This window comes from Boleophthalmus pectinirostris, unplaced genomic scaffold, assembly GCF_026225935.1.
Source record: "Boleophthalmus pectinirostris isolate CB_2022bp ecotype Guang Dong unplaced genomic scaffold, ASM2622593v1 HiC_scaffold_13, whole genome shotgun sequence".
In the NCBI taxonomy this organism is placed as follows: domain Eukaryota; kingdom Metazoa; phylum Chordata; class Actinopteri; order Gobiiformes; family Gobiidae; genus Boleophthalmus; species Boleophthalmus pectinirostris.
This window is the reverse complement of record NW_026571036.1, coordinates 9,159,270-9,172,653: the sequence shown is the minus strand read 5'-3', so window position 1 is coordinate 9,172,653 and position 13,384 is coordinate 9,159,270. Positions and strand designations below refer to the sequence as shown.

The 13,384-nt window shown below is 39.9% G+C and overlaps 1 protein-coding gene across 2 annotated transcripts in view; it reads right to left on the bottom strand.

Moving 5' to 3' along the window:
* Positions 1-3,242: 3,242 nt before the first annotated feature.
* The window catches only part of fut8b (fucosyltransferase 8b (alpha (1,6) fucosyltransferase)), a 451,073-nt gene continuing 440,931 nt past the window's right edge, over positions 3,243-13,384 (bottom strand). For both annotated transcript variants that reach the window (XM_020929335.2, XM_055149122.1), the window contains one exon: positions 3,243-4,721. In XM_020929335.2, coding sequence (XP_020784994.1) covers positions 4,383-4,721 — 339 coding nt within the window. In that variant the 3' untranslated portion in view covers positions 3,243-4,382. The remainder of the gene's footprint in view (positions 4,722-13,384) is intronic.

Below are 13,384 nucleotides of genomic sequence, written 5' to 3'. Positions count from 1 at the left end.
CAGTAAGGCCACAAAAATTTAGCCTGATTCAACAGCTGGTTTCACTTCGTAGAAACCGTCTGACCTCGCAGTGTTAGAATTCATTTGCTCGACGGTAGGCAGGTACTTTTTATCATTTAACCAATCGCTGCTATTTTGTAACAGGGCTAACAGGTATACTAAACTTTTCCCAAATCCCGTAGGAAGAAGGGCAATAACGTCTTTCCCCTTGATAAAATTCACCAAATATTCTCTTTATTCCGGCTTTAAATCCTCGATCTCGGGAATCGTTAACAACACAGAATGTATGTCTCTTCGCTGATTGGCAGGTACCCGAACTTGCACTTCCGGGGTTTTTGCGAACCGTGTATTGTATTCTGATTCCTGACCTAGTTGCTGGAGAGAAATGAAATTGAGCGCAGGCACTAGGTGGCGCTAGCCTGGCTATAAATTTCCATCACAGGACTCAAATGTTGGTTAAATAAAACAAAATTAAGGTGGTTGTGCAGCATAAACCCACCGCTAGGCCTCCTTGCATTGATATTTTTTGGCCAATTTTTAGTCCTTATACTTAAATTATTTTCACCATCATCATTTCCTTTCATCATCTTTTACTTTTAACAACAAAAGTTATGCTGTCAATATAAATTATCAGAACAATTGTGTTTTTGTACCTCTCCTTCAGCTATAACTCAGTTCTCTCGTCATGGTTTATTATTTGAAATACCAGATTTTGTGCATTATTCTGTGATTTTATTACTCGTGAAACTCACTTATTGTTTTCAGATTCGAGAATGTGATGATGTCAGTCTAATATCAGATATCAGTTTTTCCTATTGATTACGTTGTACTTAACAATGAAATAAATGTAGTTAATATGATTAACTGAGATTCAGGAACAGGACCACGCCTCAACCGCCCTCTCCTCTCACCAGTGAACCACAACTCACCTCGACCACGCCTCTAATTTCCCAAAAGCCTATTTGCAGCAGCCTTTCCCATCATCCCAGTTTGTCTCGGCTAACTCCACCCCACCCTCCCACCTCCTATCTTTTTCATTTTTCAGTCATAAAACGTCTACGAGGGGGGTTCCGTTCCAGCTGGGCCAATTGAAGATTGAGACGGAGTCCCACCTAGAGTCTCAACCCAGCCATCTCCGCCCCGCTTCATACATTATCAATAAACTTCTTCGCACTATGTCGTTGTTGGTGTGGTCCTAGACAGTGAACAAAAAGGTAAACGCAGAAATGTTTAGTATTATAACAAAAATGTGCATTTGACCTGCTCTAATCTGTAAGCAAAATTACTGAGAATGTTGTGAGATCATCTTTCCTGCTATTACAGAAATATTGTTCATTAGCTGTAGAATTATTACATCGCTAAATCAATGCATTTTGGATGGAAATTTTGGTGTTTCAGAACTCTGTTATGCTTACATGCCTGTAGTATTGTATTTTTGCAATTTTGTTTTCAGCTTTTTCAGACTTGACTGATGTAAAACTGTGACAAACACTGACCACAGATACTGTACCACCAAACCAAGTCATAATTAGAAAAACATGAAAACCTGTCATATGAATGAAATTTTGTGTCGTGATTATCATGGCCAAAATGTGATGGTGACTAACAATAACATCACAATAATTATTAAAATGACTAACAGTTAATAAGCAGCAATAACGTGTCCTACCACAGTTATGCAGATGACGCTCAGATCTACGTCTCTCTGGCAGCAGGAGACTATGGACCAGTGGACTGGACTTGGATGGTCACTGCATCCAACAGATCAGTGTGTGGATGCAAAACAAGACAAGAAGTCATAGTGTTGGTCCACAGAAACAAAGGGACAGTGTCAGCAGTCACCTCCAGTCTCTCTCTCTAAAACCTTCAAATCAGGCAAGAAATCTGGGGGTAATAATGGACTCAGACTTGAACTTTAACAGCCACATCAAATCAATAACATCTGCAGCCTTTTACCATCTAAAAAACATAGCAAAAATCAAAGGTTTACTGTCTAAATCAGACTTGGAGAAACTTATCCATGCGTTTGTCTCCAGTAGGTTAGATACTGTAATGTTCTGCTCACTGGTCTCTCCAAACGAGCTGTGAGAAGCTGCAGAACATCCAGAACGCTGCAGCTCGGGTCCTTACTCGAACTAGGAAGTACGAGCACATAAGTCCTGTGCTCAGGTCTCTGCACTGGCTCCTGTGCCTCAGAGAATAAACTTTAAAGCAGCTCTGCTTGTACAAGTCTCTCCATGGCCGAGCACCAAAGTCCATCTGTGACATGTTAGTGTCATATGAACCATCTCACACTCTGAGGAGCTCAGGGACCGGCCTCCTGCTGGTGCCCAGAGTCACGACTAAACAAGGGGAGTCAGAGTTTCAGGTTCATGCAGCTAAAACCTGGAACAGTCTGAACATGTGAGACAGACTCTTCTGTGACGCTGTTTTAAATCCAGGCTCAAAACATTTCTGTTTAACTGTGCAAATAACTGAAAGGTTTTCATTCCGCACTCTTCTCTCCAATTTATGTCTCTCTTTTTTAATTTTAATCTTCATGATTATTTATGTTTTGATTTGTTTTTATTATGATTTTAATGTATTTCTTATTCTGTAAAGCACTTTGAATTACTTTGAGTACGAATTGTGCTATACAAATAAACTTGCCTTGCCTAACAGTGTAAAAATTAGATATTATACATTTTCAGTTGAATATCATGAATTCCACTCTTACAGTATTGTACGTTGTTATCAGTGAAAACAACGATGATCTAGAACAGGGGTGGGCAAACTATGGCCCAAACTACGGGGGCCATATGTGACCCTTTAAATAAACTTTTTAAATCGACCTGCCAACCTTGAACAATAATAATACTGATAATAATAATATGTGTTGTTTTCTAACCCGGCCCTTCTGTTATATTTTAAAGAACCCTTTGCGGCCCACGAGTTAAATAGTTTGCCCACCCCTGATCTAGAAGATAACATTAAGGATAATTAACTTTTGTGGTCAAACTATGGCGATAATCTCTGTTGCTGATTATCAAGATTATATAAAATGTATCACAAGTGATTATTGTCTGCCCTTTATCAAGATAAACCATATTATTATTTATTGTCCCATCCCTAGTCATATGTACTCTAAATACTGCATCATAACAGGGCTGTAAAGGTGTCCCATAGTATCTGTAACATGTTCAAATAAGATACATAAAACCAATAAACAAAGTTTTATATGAAAACACAGAAGAACAAAAATACTGTGTTGGTTTCTCAAGTTTATTTTGATTGGTGATTATCAAAGACAATGCCCGTGAACATAAAAAAAGCCTTCATGATTTTGGGAGGATTTGAAATGGTGTTGTAACATTATTTTCTCTTAAATTTAAACCAGCAAAAGTAAAAAAGGTAAAAGACAACATTTTGACAGACAGTGAAGGGGTTTTGAGGGATGTTTTTTGTAAGTGGAGTGCTTTGAAATTGGTGAGCCACGTGCATTTGGGAGTTAGCCATAATCGCATCATTGTTCTTTTTTCATTGGAGTGACTGGCATTTCAATTCAGTGCCACTTAACATTATTCAGTCTGGAGTGAAGTTGAAATAGAGGCAAAAATAATATAAAAACACACTTTTTTTTTTTAATCAATAATAGGCACCATCGTGACATGGCCCCATTGACGTTTTAAAAGCTTTGTTCATCCGCGCTTTTCTTTCCGGAGTCTCTCACGCATCCAATGTACAGTACACAATGCACAAGCCACAGTCGCACCGAAATGAATTCATTAAGACCATTTAAAAACACTTAAAAAAGCACAATATGGTTTCCATAAAATTAATTGCACATGTAGAGATGAGGAGCGGGGGAGGGGCAGTGTACAGTGAGTAGGAAAGGGGGTCAAAAAGGGCCTCGGTGAGCATGGCAATAGAGAAATTACAGTACATTCAATCAAATAAGAAACAAAAAACAAAAAAAAATAAAACAGCAGGAACGGAGCAAAAGGCAAAGGTTAAAATCACTTGAAAAGAATTTAAATAAAAATCTCAACACTTTTTTCTTCCAGTTTTTTGTTCAGTCAATGCTTGCAGGTACAAGGCAGGGGTGTCCCATTGCCCCACAACTCTTTGCGAACTAGGTCAGTCGTCTTTGTATTTAAAATGCCTCTACGTCTCTAGTGTTTTTGTAGGCCATTGGTAGGTGAGGGGAGGTTGTATTAATAGTAGATTTAGGTGCAAGTCTTCCATGACCTAACGTAGGCATTAACACAATTGCGTCATACATAAAAACACAATGCATTTTCTGTCATTGGTCACCCCTGGATTTTTCAGCTTAGGTAAAGTCTGTACAAAAAAAGCTCCTTCAATTTAAATATTAATCCTTCACTTGCTTGGAATATTTTTTGTTAATTATTTTGGGAATTGAGCAGTTTGTCCGCTTCGGGGTAGGTGGGGTATTTCACCGTCTCGATCTTCTCCTTCACCTTGTAGGAGGGGTAAAGACCGGTACGTCCCAGCTTGCGGTTGATGCCTTTCGAGTAGCCGTCCCAGTGGTTGCCGGCGACTCCGATGACGTCTCCGGGTTCCAGGGGTATGTCCTCGTTGTTGCGGGCCTGGTGCGGGTACACGGCGATCTGGTTGTGGGCGTTCTGACCCCCGAAGTAGTAAATGTCGTCCAAGGAGTAGAAGAAGGAGGAGGCGTCCGGGTGGAGGGTCTGCATGATTTCGTAAGCCACTCGACAAACCTGGAAGAGACAAAAGTAAGAAATGAAGAAAAAGCAGTTAGTCTATGATCATAGGTATGTGAATTGGGATGGTATCAGATGGTGCATTTACATCTGATGCCCTTCCCGTAGCAGGCAGTCATATCAACCCTACTGATACTTTGCAATGACCTCACACATTAGGAAACTACCAGAAGCTTTTAGATCGTCTGAGGTTACGTTTACACTGAAAAAAAACCCCACCATATCGCCATATTGGAAATGATTTGTGTCCAGACACGTTATTTGTGTGTTGGCAAAACCGGTTGAAATGCTGGTCACATGACTAGGCCCACTTTTATTCTCTGGTTTTTAACACTGCGTGAGTTGTGTGGTCCTCTGTGTTTTTTTATTTATTTTTATGTGTTTTTATTGGTTTTATTTGTTTATTTATTTCTATTCTATGATTTTGTTTTTATTTAATTTTACTGGTTTTATTTAATTTTACTGGTTTTATTTTATTTTACTGGTTTTATTATTTTGAGACTAGTATTATTTTAGTAGTTTATCATCTTATTATTGTTGTTATTATTATGTATTTGTGCAGCACTTTGGAAAATGTTTGTTTGTGAAATGTGCTATAGAAATATTGGATTGGATAGGCTGGCGTCACGTCGTCACAACGTCGCATGGGCGATAAAAACGAGGGAGTAGAGCACCGTGTCTGAAGTTGCAGCAGCCGAATTCGAGCTGAGGAAGATGGCAAGCGTGAAAGTAGTAAGTCGTTCTAGCCACGCTGTTTCCTGTTTGTCTCTGGTTTGTTTAAACTATTTTCCACAATAGTGTTACATGATAGTGATGTGGTCCAAAAAGGACGCAACTAGAGCTCCTACGTCAGCGTATTAGCATTTTCAGGCGTCCACACAGTGCCGGATCAGATCTGTACTCAAATGAATTCGTGGGAGCTGGCAGCACCAAATCATTCCATTTCTGGAGCTGTTTTCCATCGGATTATTGTGGATGAACAATGCATCCACAATGAAAAGGACTTGAATACGTACTAGTGGGGAATGGCCTTTGACTAATACAAGCTGGTCCTGTTTAGGTGTTAAACAGCACAAAAAGGTTCACCTGTTATAGTTCCAGTTAAGGCAGTTCTTTGGTCAGATTGTGTTAAAACAAAGCTTAAATTCAAGCCTAACATGAGAAACATAGTTTCAGACTGAGCAGTGTCTTCAGTTAGCTTCATGACATTACTTGAAAGATATCCATTTGATCAGGTATCTGGGTTTGCAACTGTAGTAGTATAAACCGCAAATAGAGACTGGCTAAACTGACACTCCAAAAATTATATATATATTTTGTTGTGGATTTTCAGTAGCCTGAGTCATGAGTTGGTTTCACTTCGGGGAAACTGTCTGACCTCGCAGCATTAGAATTCATTCGCTCGACAGTAGGTAGATACTTTTTTATTTAACCAATCGCTGCTATTTGGTCGTGACGTATGCAATGCTCCAAATCCCATAGGAAGAAGGACAATAACGTCTTTCCCCTTGATAAAATTGACTTGACTAAACCAGAACTAAAATCAGGACTAAATAAGAATTAAAACCAGGACTAAACTAAAACCAGGACTAAACCAGTACTAAACTAGGACTAAACCAGGATTAAACCAGGATTAAAAGCAGGACTAAACCAGGACTAAACCAAAACTAAAACCAGGACTAAACCAAAACTAAACCAGAACTAAACCAGGATTAAAAGCAGGACTAAACCCGGACTAAACCTGGACTAAACCAAAACTAAAACTAGGATTAAAATCAGGTCTAAACCAGGACTAAACCAAAACTAAATCAGGACTAAAAGCAGGATTAAACCAGGTCTAAACCAGGACTAAAATCACAACTAAAACCAAGACTAAACCAGGACTAAACCCAGGACTAAACTAAGACTAAACCAGGACTAAAACCAGGACTAAACAAAGACTAAACCAGGACTAAACCAGGACTAAAACCAGGACTAAACCAAGACTAAACCAGGACTAAACTAAGACTAAACCAGGACTAAAACCAGGACTAAACCAAGACTAAACCAGGACTAAAACCAGGACTAAACCAGGACTAAACCCAGGACTAAACTAGGACTAAACCAGGACTAAATCACCAAAATATTGCAATAAATATTGTACTGAGAGATTTGGATATCGTTACATCCCTAGTAACAATAAAATAATATATGTTATGATATCACCACCCCATGTACATTTTTATATATGTTTTTTTTTTTTTTTTTACATGTTAGCGGCTAATTCTAACTGCCCCAACGTGTCGCCAATTATTCTGCTAGTTTGTTAACTAGTTTGCTAATTAGCCAATCCAATTATTAACCATTCTATCACTATCATGTATGAAATAACTCGAGCTACGGTCATTTATCAACATTTGTACTGGTTACCGAGGTCTTCAACTTCAATTAACGCTATATTGATGTGTTAGCTTCCTCGCTAATTAGCCTGGCTTAAATCTTATTATGTGTCGAGAAAATGAACCGTAATAAACACAAATGACCACACGGGCTTAATATATGTAAATAATAGCGAGCGACGACCATTTATCAAAATATTTCATAAGTGGCGAGGCAGCTTGCAATTAGTTTAAGTGCAATTTCGTTTCCATTATCCGTTACGCGGTTTAAATATAACGTATCTATTTTTGATTCTTTTCTGAAATACACTCTGTGGTTAAAGGGCCCATCTCTTGCAAAATCAACTTTTCAGAGCTTTCTACCTTCTAAGAGAGATGTGTGGGCCTTGTATGTGTCGCTGAAGTGGTTTTTAGATTTTTTTTTTTTTACAAATTGCAGCGTATTTCTGCCACCCTCCCACGTGACGACGAACTAAAGCTGCTACAACGATGACGCGGCAGATACACCTATGACGCGTTTGACGTAGCAGAAAGCGCTTCGCCACGCCTCCGCCTCGCTCCACCGCCTCCATTCACACACCGTCCTGTGTCTGCAACGTACAGATCTGCTCTTCTGCGTGATTTATCACTTCAAACACGCTTTTTGTAACCATGTCCTCATAGAGAAAGTGCGTATTTGGCTGCAATGGCAAGTCGAAATTATTTGACATGCAGACAGAAGAAATTTATTAAGAGGCTGGAGTTTATTTCTGGGAACATAGACAAAAAGGTCCCCAAAAATATTTTTGTTTGCGAGCAACACTTCACCAAAGACTGATTCGAGAATTACGGGTATTTTAAAACTGGACTTACAATGAAACAGAAGCGACACTTTGGAAAAGGATGCTGTTCCCACAATACCAGGGTCCAGTGATGGCGATCCTAGATCTGTAAATTTACCGCTAGTAAGAAGAGAACTAAAAGCAAACTACAGCGTTTATTTCTGAAGATTATTCGACATATAATTTCAATATACATGTCATCTCCCTTGTTCTACCTGTTCTAGTTTGACAAACGTTACGTAGTCCCACGATGTTACATTGATACTAACAACATACTTAGGGCATCATTCCACTCCTTTTTCAGACACAAGGAAAATTCAGCATAACATTTATTTCTGCCTGTTACTATAGATTAGAAATATTTTGTTTTTGTGTTATATCTATGTATTTACAATTTTTATTTATGTTCTATGTGTTATTGTCCGAATAAACATTCATTTATTCATTTTATTCTAGTGCAGGAGTGTCAAACATGCGGCCCGGGCGCTGGATCCGGCCCTCCAAGACCTTTAATCTGACCCTCGACTGATTTTCTACTAAAATATTTTAATTATATTTTCTATTATAATATTGGTAATTTTCTGCGGTGTTTAGCATCGCAGCGTCTCCAGCGTCTCTGTACATGGCCCCTCCCACCAGAGCAGCACAAATGAAAACTTGGCTCTTTCCAGACACTCTTAAAGGACGATCGTTTTGACTGTTGACCGTGACACCCTCATCAGAAAAATGTCAAAAATGAGAAAAGTGGAGCCGAGTGCAGGATTTTCCAAGAAAAATTGACTTATTCCAGTTTGTATACAAGTTCATGTTAAAACTTTGTGTTGAAATTGCATTTTTCTTAAAGATTCAGGTTGTTCATAATATTATAATATTTTGTAAAAGAAAGAGTTCATCAATTAAAAAAGATTTCTGTAATAGATTTGCGTTTCTCTGCACAAATATTTGAACTTATTTCTATTTTTTAGGTATATATTCATGCTTCTGCACGATAACAAAATGGCGATTACACCTCAGTCATTACAACCACTGGTGTTTAGTGATTGTCTGTACAGATTATGATGACCTCATTTGATTGAACATTATTAGAGACTCAAGTTTGCCCAATTATGCTTTTTGTCTCGAGCCTACGTCAGGTTTGGAGGGCGGAGCCTGTGCTTTCTCAGGACGGGCAGGGGGATGAGCAATGGCCGGTCTTTCATAGCCCCTGGTCTGTGACTGTCTCCAAGAAATCTATTGTGTAATGGATGTTCCAAAACCCAAATTGTGCTTGTATATGTACAGAAGATATCATGTGAAAAGAGTTACTTTGCATGAGATGGGCCCTTTAAATATAACGTATCTATTTTTGATTCTTTTCTGAAATACATTCCATGGTTAAGCGCGAAAATTGTGGGTTCAGTGCATTAGGATTGACTCCCAGAAACGCTAAAAGAAGGCCAAAAAAAAAAATACAACTGGCAAATTATGAGAATTACAGATTTCTTTCTTATCTTTTTTTGTAGCGAGCTGGCGTGAAGCCCATTTCCTCTTTTGTTGCGACCGTCTTTGAAGCGGCACTTTTCGAGAGGCAACGCGCTCGGAATAATAGAAATGTCATTATAGTCAACAGCATAAAGGATCGGCTAACTTCAGTGGAACACGTACGTAAGAAGCAGACAATAGAAACGCTCACAACGCAAGAGACGCTGCAAACCTCGTGACTGTCACCTGGTGTCAAACTGATGCTGTGTCCTTGGGCAAGACACTTAAAGGTCCAATATAAAATAGTTTGGAGCGTCACCTTTTTGGCCGCAAACTTAAACCAGGACTAAATCAGGAGTAAACCAAGACTAAAATCAGGACTAAAATCTAGAGTAAACCAGGTCTGAACCAGGACTAAAACCAGGTCTAAAGCCAGGTCTAAATCAGGACTAAACCAGGTCTAAACCAGAACTAAACCAGGACTAAAACAGGACTAAAACCAGGAATTAACCAGGTCTAAACCAGAACTAAACCAGAACTAAACCAGGACTAAAACTAGGACCAAACCAGGTCTAAACAAGGACAAAACCAGGACTAAATCAGAACTAAACCAGGACTAAAACCAGACTAAACCAGAAATAAACCAGGACTAAACCAGGACTAAACCAGGTCTAAACCAGGACTAAAATCAGGACAAAAACCAGGACTAAACCAGAACTAAAAACAGAACTAAAACCAGGATTAAACCAGAAATAAACCAGGACTAAACAAGGTCTAAACCAGGTCTAAACCAGGACTAAACCAGGATTAAACCAGGTCTAAACCAGGTCTAAATCAGGTCTAAACCAGGTCTAAACCAGGTCTAAACCAGGACTAAAACCAGACTAAACCAGCCTAAACCAGGACTAAAACCAGGTCTAAACCAGGTCTAAACCAGAACTAAACCAGGTCTAAAACCAGACTAAACCAGGACTAAAACCAGGTCTAAACCAGGTCTAAAACCAGACTAAACCAGGTCTAAATCAGGAGTAAACCAGGTCTAAACCAGGAGTAAACCAGGTCTAAACCAGGACTAAAATCACAACCAAAACACAACTCCAGGTCTGTTTTTGACGAGGAAACAACATAAGATCTGAAAATAATGCCATATGGACCCTTTAAAAACCTTTGCGGGTTTGAGTCTTGTAACATTCTCGCGCTGTGTCGTCTCATCGTGACAAAATAAAGCATAAAAGATCGGCTGACTTCAGTGGAACGCCTGCGGTAAGAAGAAAACAATGGGCCCACTCACGATGCATGACCGTCACCTGGAGTCTGTGGAGTCTGACCTGAGTGTGTGGAAAGTGTCACATGCTCCACTGGAAAATGGAGATAAAATCCATTTGTTTAGTCTGAGATACGATCACGGAAAGACAACAATACTTCAGCACAGATTCCAGAAAGCGTCATGTGATTGGTTGTGGCCGTTTTAAACAAGGTGTGAAGCGTTTCAGAGACAGAATGTTCAGGAAAATAATGCCACATTGTGTTTCAAATCCGCATATTACGGAAAATGATGCAATTTTCTTGTATCGTCGTGGAAACTTCGTGATGTGAAAAGTTAAAAGTGTTTGATTTTTTTCTTTTTGTTTACTGGATTTATTACATTTGTTCTAGATGTGTGTGTTTAGATATATTTTCATTTTTATTAACTTAAAGGTGCATTGTTTGTGGGGGGTCTGTCATACGCTTTTCTTCATTGAGGTGTTTTGTCTGGAATGTTTCACAGCACATTGACATTAAACCTTTCTCTCGTCATGGAGACTTATGCCGGGCGAACACTGTGCGATATTTTCTGTCGTGTCACTCAGCCCCAGCTTAAACTGTACGACCAAATCGCAGGGTTTTAAAAAGTTCACAGCTCACGAGTCATGTTCTCACACTGTACGAACTGATGCTCTGATGCGACCTGCCTGTGCACGCTGTACGTTCGCATAACGACCGGAGTTTAGAGTTGTTGTTCCGGAAGTAGAGAACCACAAAGAAGAAAACCACGGAATTAGAAAACCACGGACGTGCGGAGACACAATGCTGATCCAGGCAAAAAACAGACGGGCTGCCTTGGCAATTTGTGCCATTCTCTGCGCAGACGAGCCCAAAAAGAAGAGGCGACGAATCTGGTCAAAGAAATGTCTGCGTAGACGTGGGCAGACGTGGGCAGTACGGGTTGTCAGTTCTTCAGAGGGAACTGGAGGTAAGTAGTGTGGGCTTCTACCCTGTGTTTTTTAAAGTTTCATTCATATGTTAATACGCCCTGTGATTTGCCCTGTTACATGCTGTGTATGTTTTTGGACTTTGGAGTGTCAATGGTGAATGTATATGGGACAGATAAGGGGTGTGTCTCCAACCTTTAGCATCTGTCAGTCTGTTATGGGACACGTGTTGGGACAAAGTGCTGTGTGTATTTTTCCATAAAGATGTTAACTCAACAGTTATGCTGGTATAAAAGGCACCCAGTGTTTCTGTGCATCAGTGGGGGAACGCCGACCGCGTTGTCGAACGACGACTGACGCACTGAGAGACGCCCAGCAAATGCAATGCTGGAAAAAAGAAAAACATATCAAATCAAAACGAAAAAAAAAACAAACACTAACAAAGCAATGAAAAAACACAGAAAAAAGGAAAAGACCTGCGATAAAAACAAAATGGAACGAAAGAATAAGCACGAAATATAAAACAAAAAAAAACAAACGTAAAGAAGCCCAAAACTACAAAAAAATCAAAAAAAATCCATTAAAACTTGAGTAATACTAATTGTTCAGAGAGACATGATCACTCAGTCAATCATATACAGTCTATGATTCCAGAGCACAGGGACAGCGGCAGCGAAGGCTCAGTCCCCCAAGGTTTAGTGCTTTGTTCTGAGGGGAGTGAGGAGGGCAGTGTCGGTTGATCTGCGGCAGCAGGTGGGTCACAGCTGATGGAAGAGGTCGGTAAGATAGGGAGTTGGCCAGGTCATACAGGGAGTTGTAAGTGATGAGGACCTTGCATTGGATGCAGTATTGTACTGGGAGCCGGTGGAGTTGTTTGAGGACAGGCGTGATGGTGTCAGTGAGGAGGCGAGTGGCAGTCCTGGATGTATTGTAGTCCGTAGATGTGGGCGGATGGGAGCCTGCATTTCACTAGTCGAGTGGAGGTGATGAATGCGATTGCTTTTCAGATTCAAGAATGTGATGATCGGGAGAACATTCATTAAAACAGATTTATCTTTGACCTCAGACCCCAGCAGAAGACATTGTGATGAAGGATGTGGCCGATTAGATGGCGTTTAGAAGATGTCTTGCCTCAAGGGTGGTAGAGGTGAGGATGTGGAGAATGAACGGGACAATGAGATGATGAGGCGGTGCTGGGGAAAAGGTTGGGCACGGCGCAAACCAAATCGGCCATGCATCTGCAATGGGGGTTTAAATTGGGCAGGCTGGGCGCTGATTGGATGAGGAGGCATAATAGGAGTGAGGCGATGAAGGCTGAGGAGCAAGTAAACTCTATAGAAGCAGTGAGGTAGACAGGAGCTAAGTTAGGTCTTCCAGGCTAGCTCCATTTTCACTGCTAGTTTTACTTTGTTGTTATGTCCATAGTGTATATTGTATTTATTTATTCACATTTCATCATATTTTATAATTTACTATTATTATTCAACACTTTATATTACACCATAAAGCTTTTTCTGAGTCTGTAATTTGTGATTTATGTCAGCGGCGTCCCTTAAAATTTATGTTAAAACAACAATTTCCGTACTAAAATGAGCAATTTTAGTCCCAATCTCTATTCATCTTATGGTAGGTTTATGACCATGGAACTAGATCAAGATTGGGTTTGTCCTGGCAGGAAGCTTTAAGGATGGGTCAAATGCAGAGGATAAATTATATGGGGACATTAAAGGTGCACTGCATAACATTTCTAGTGGAGGGTCCAACACCTGCTTGCCTCCATGGAAATGTTATTACTTTGTCTAAAATGT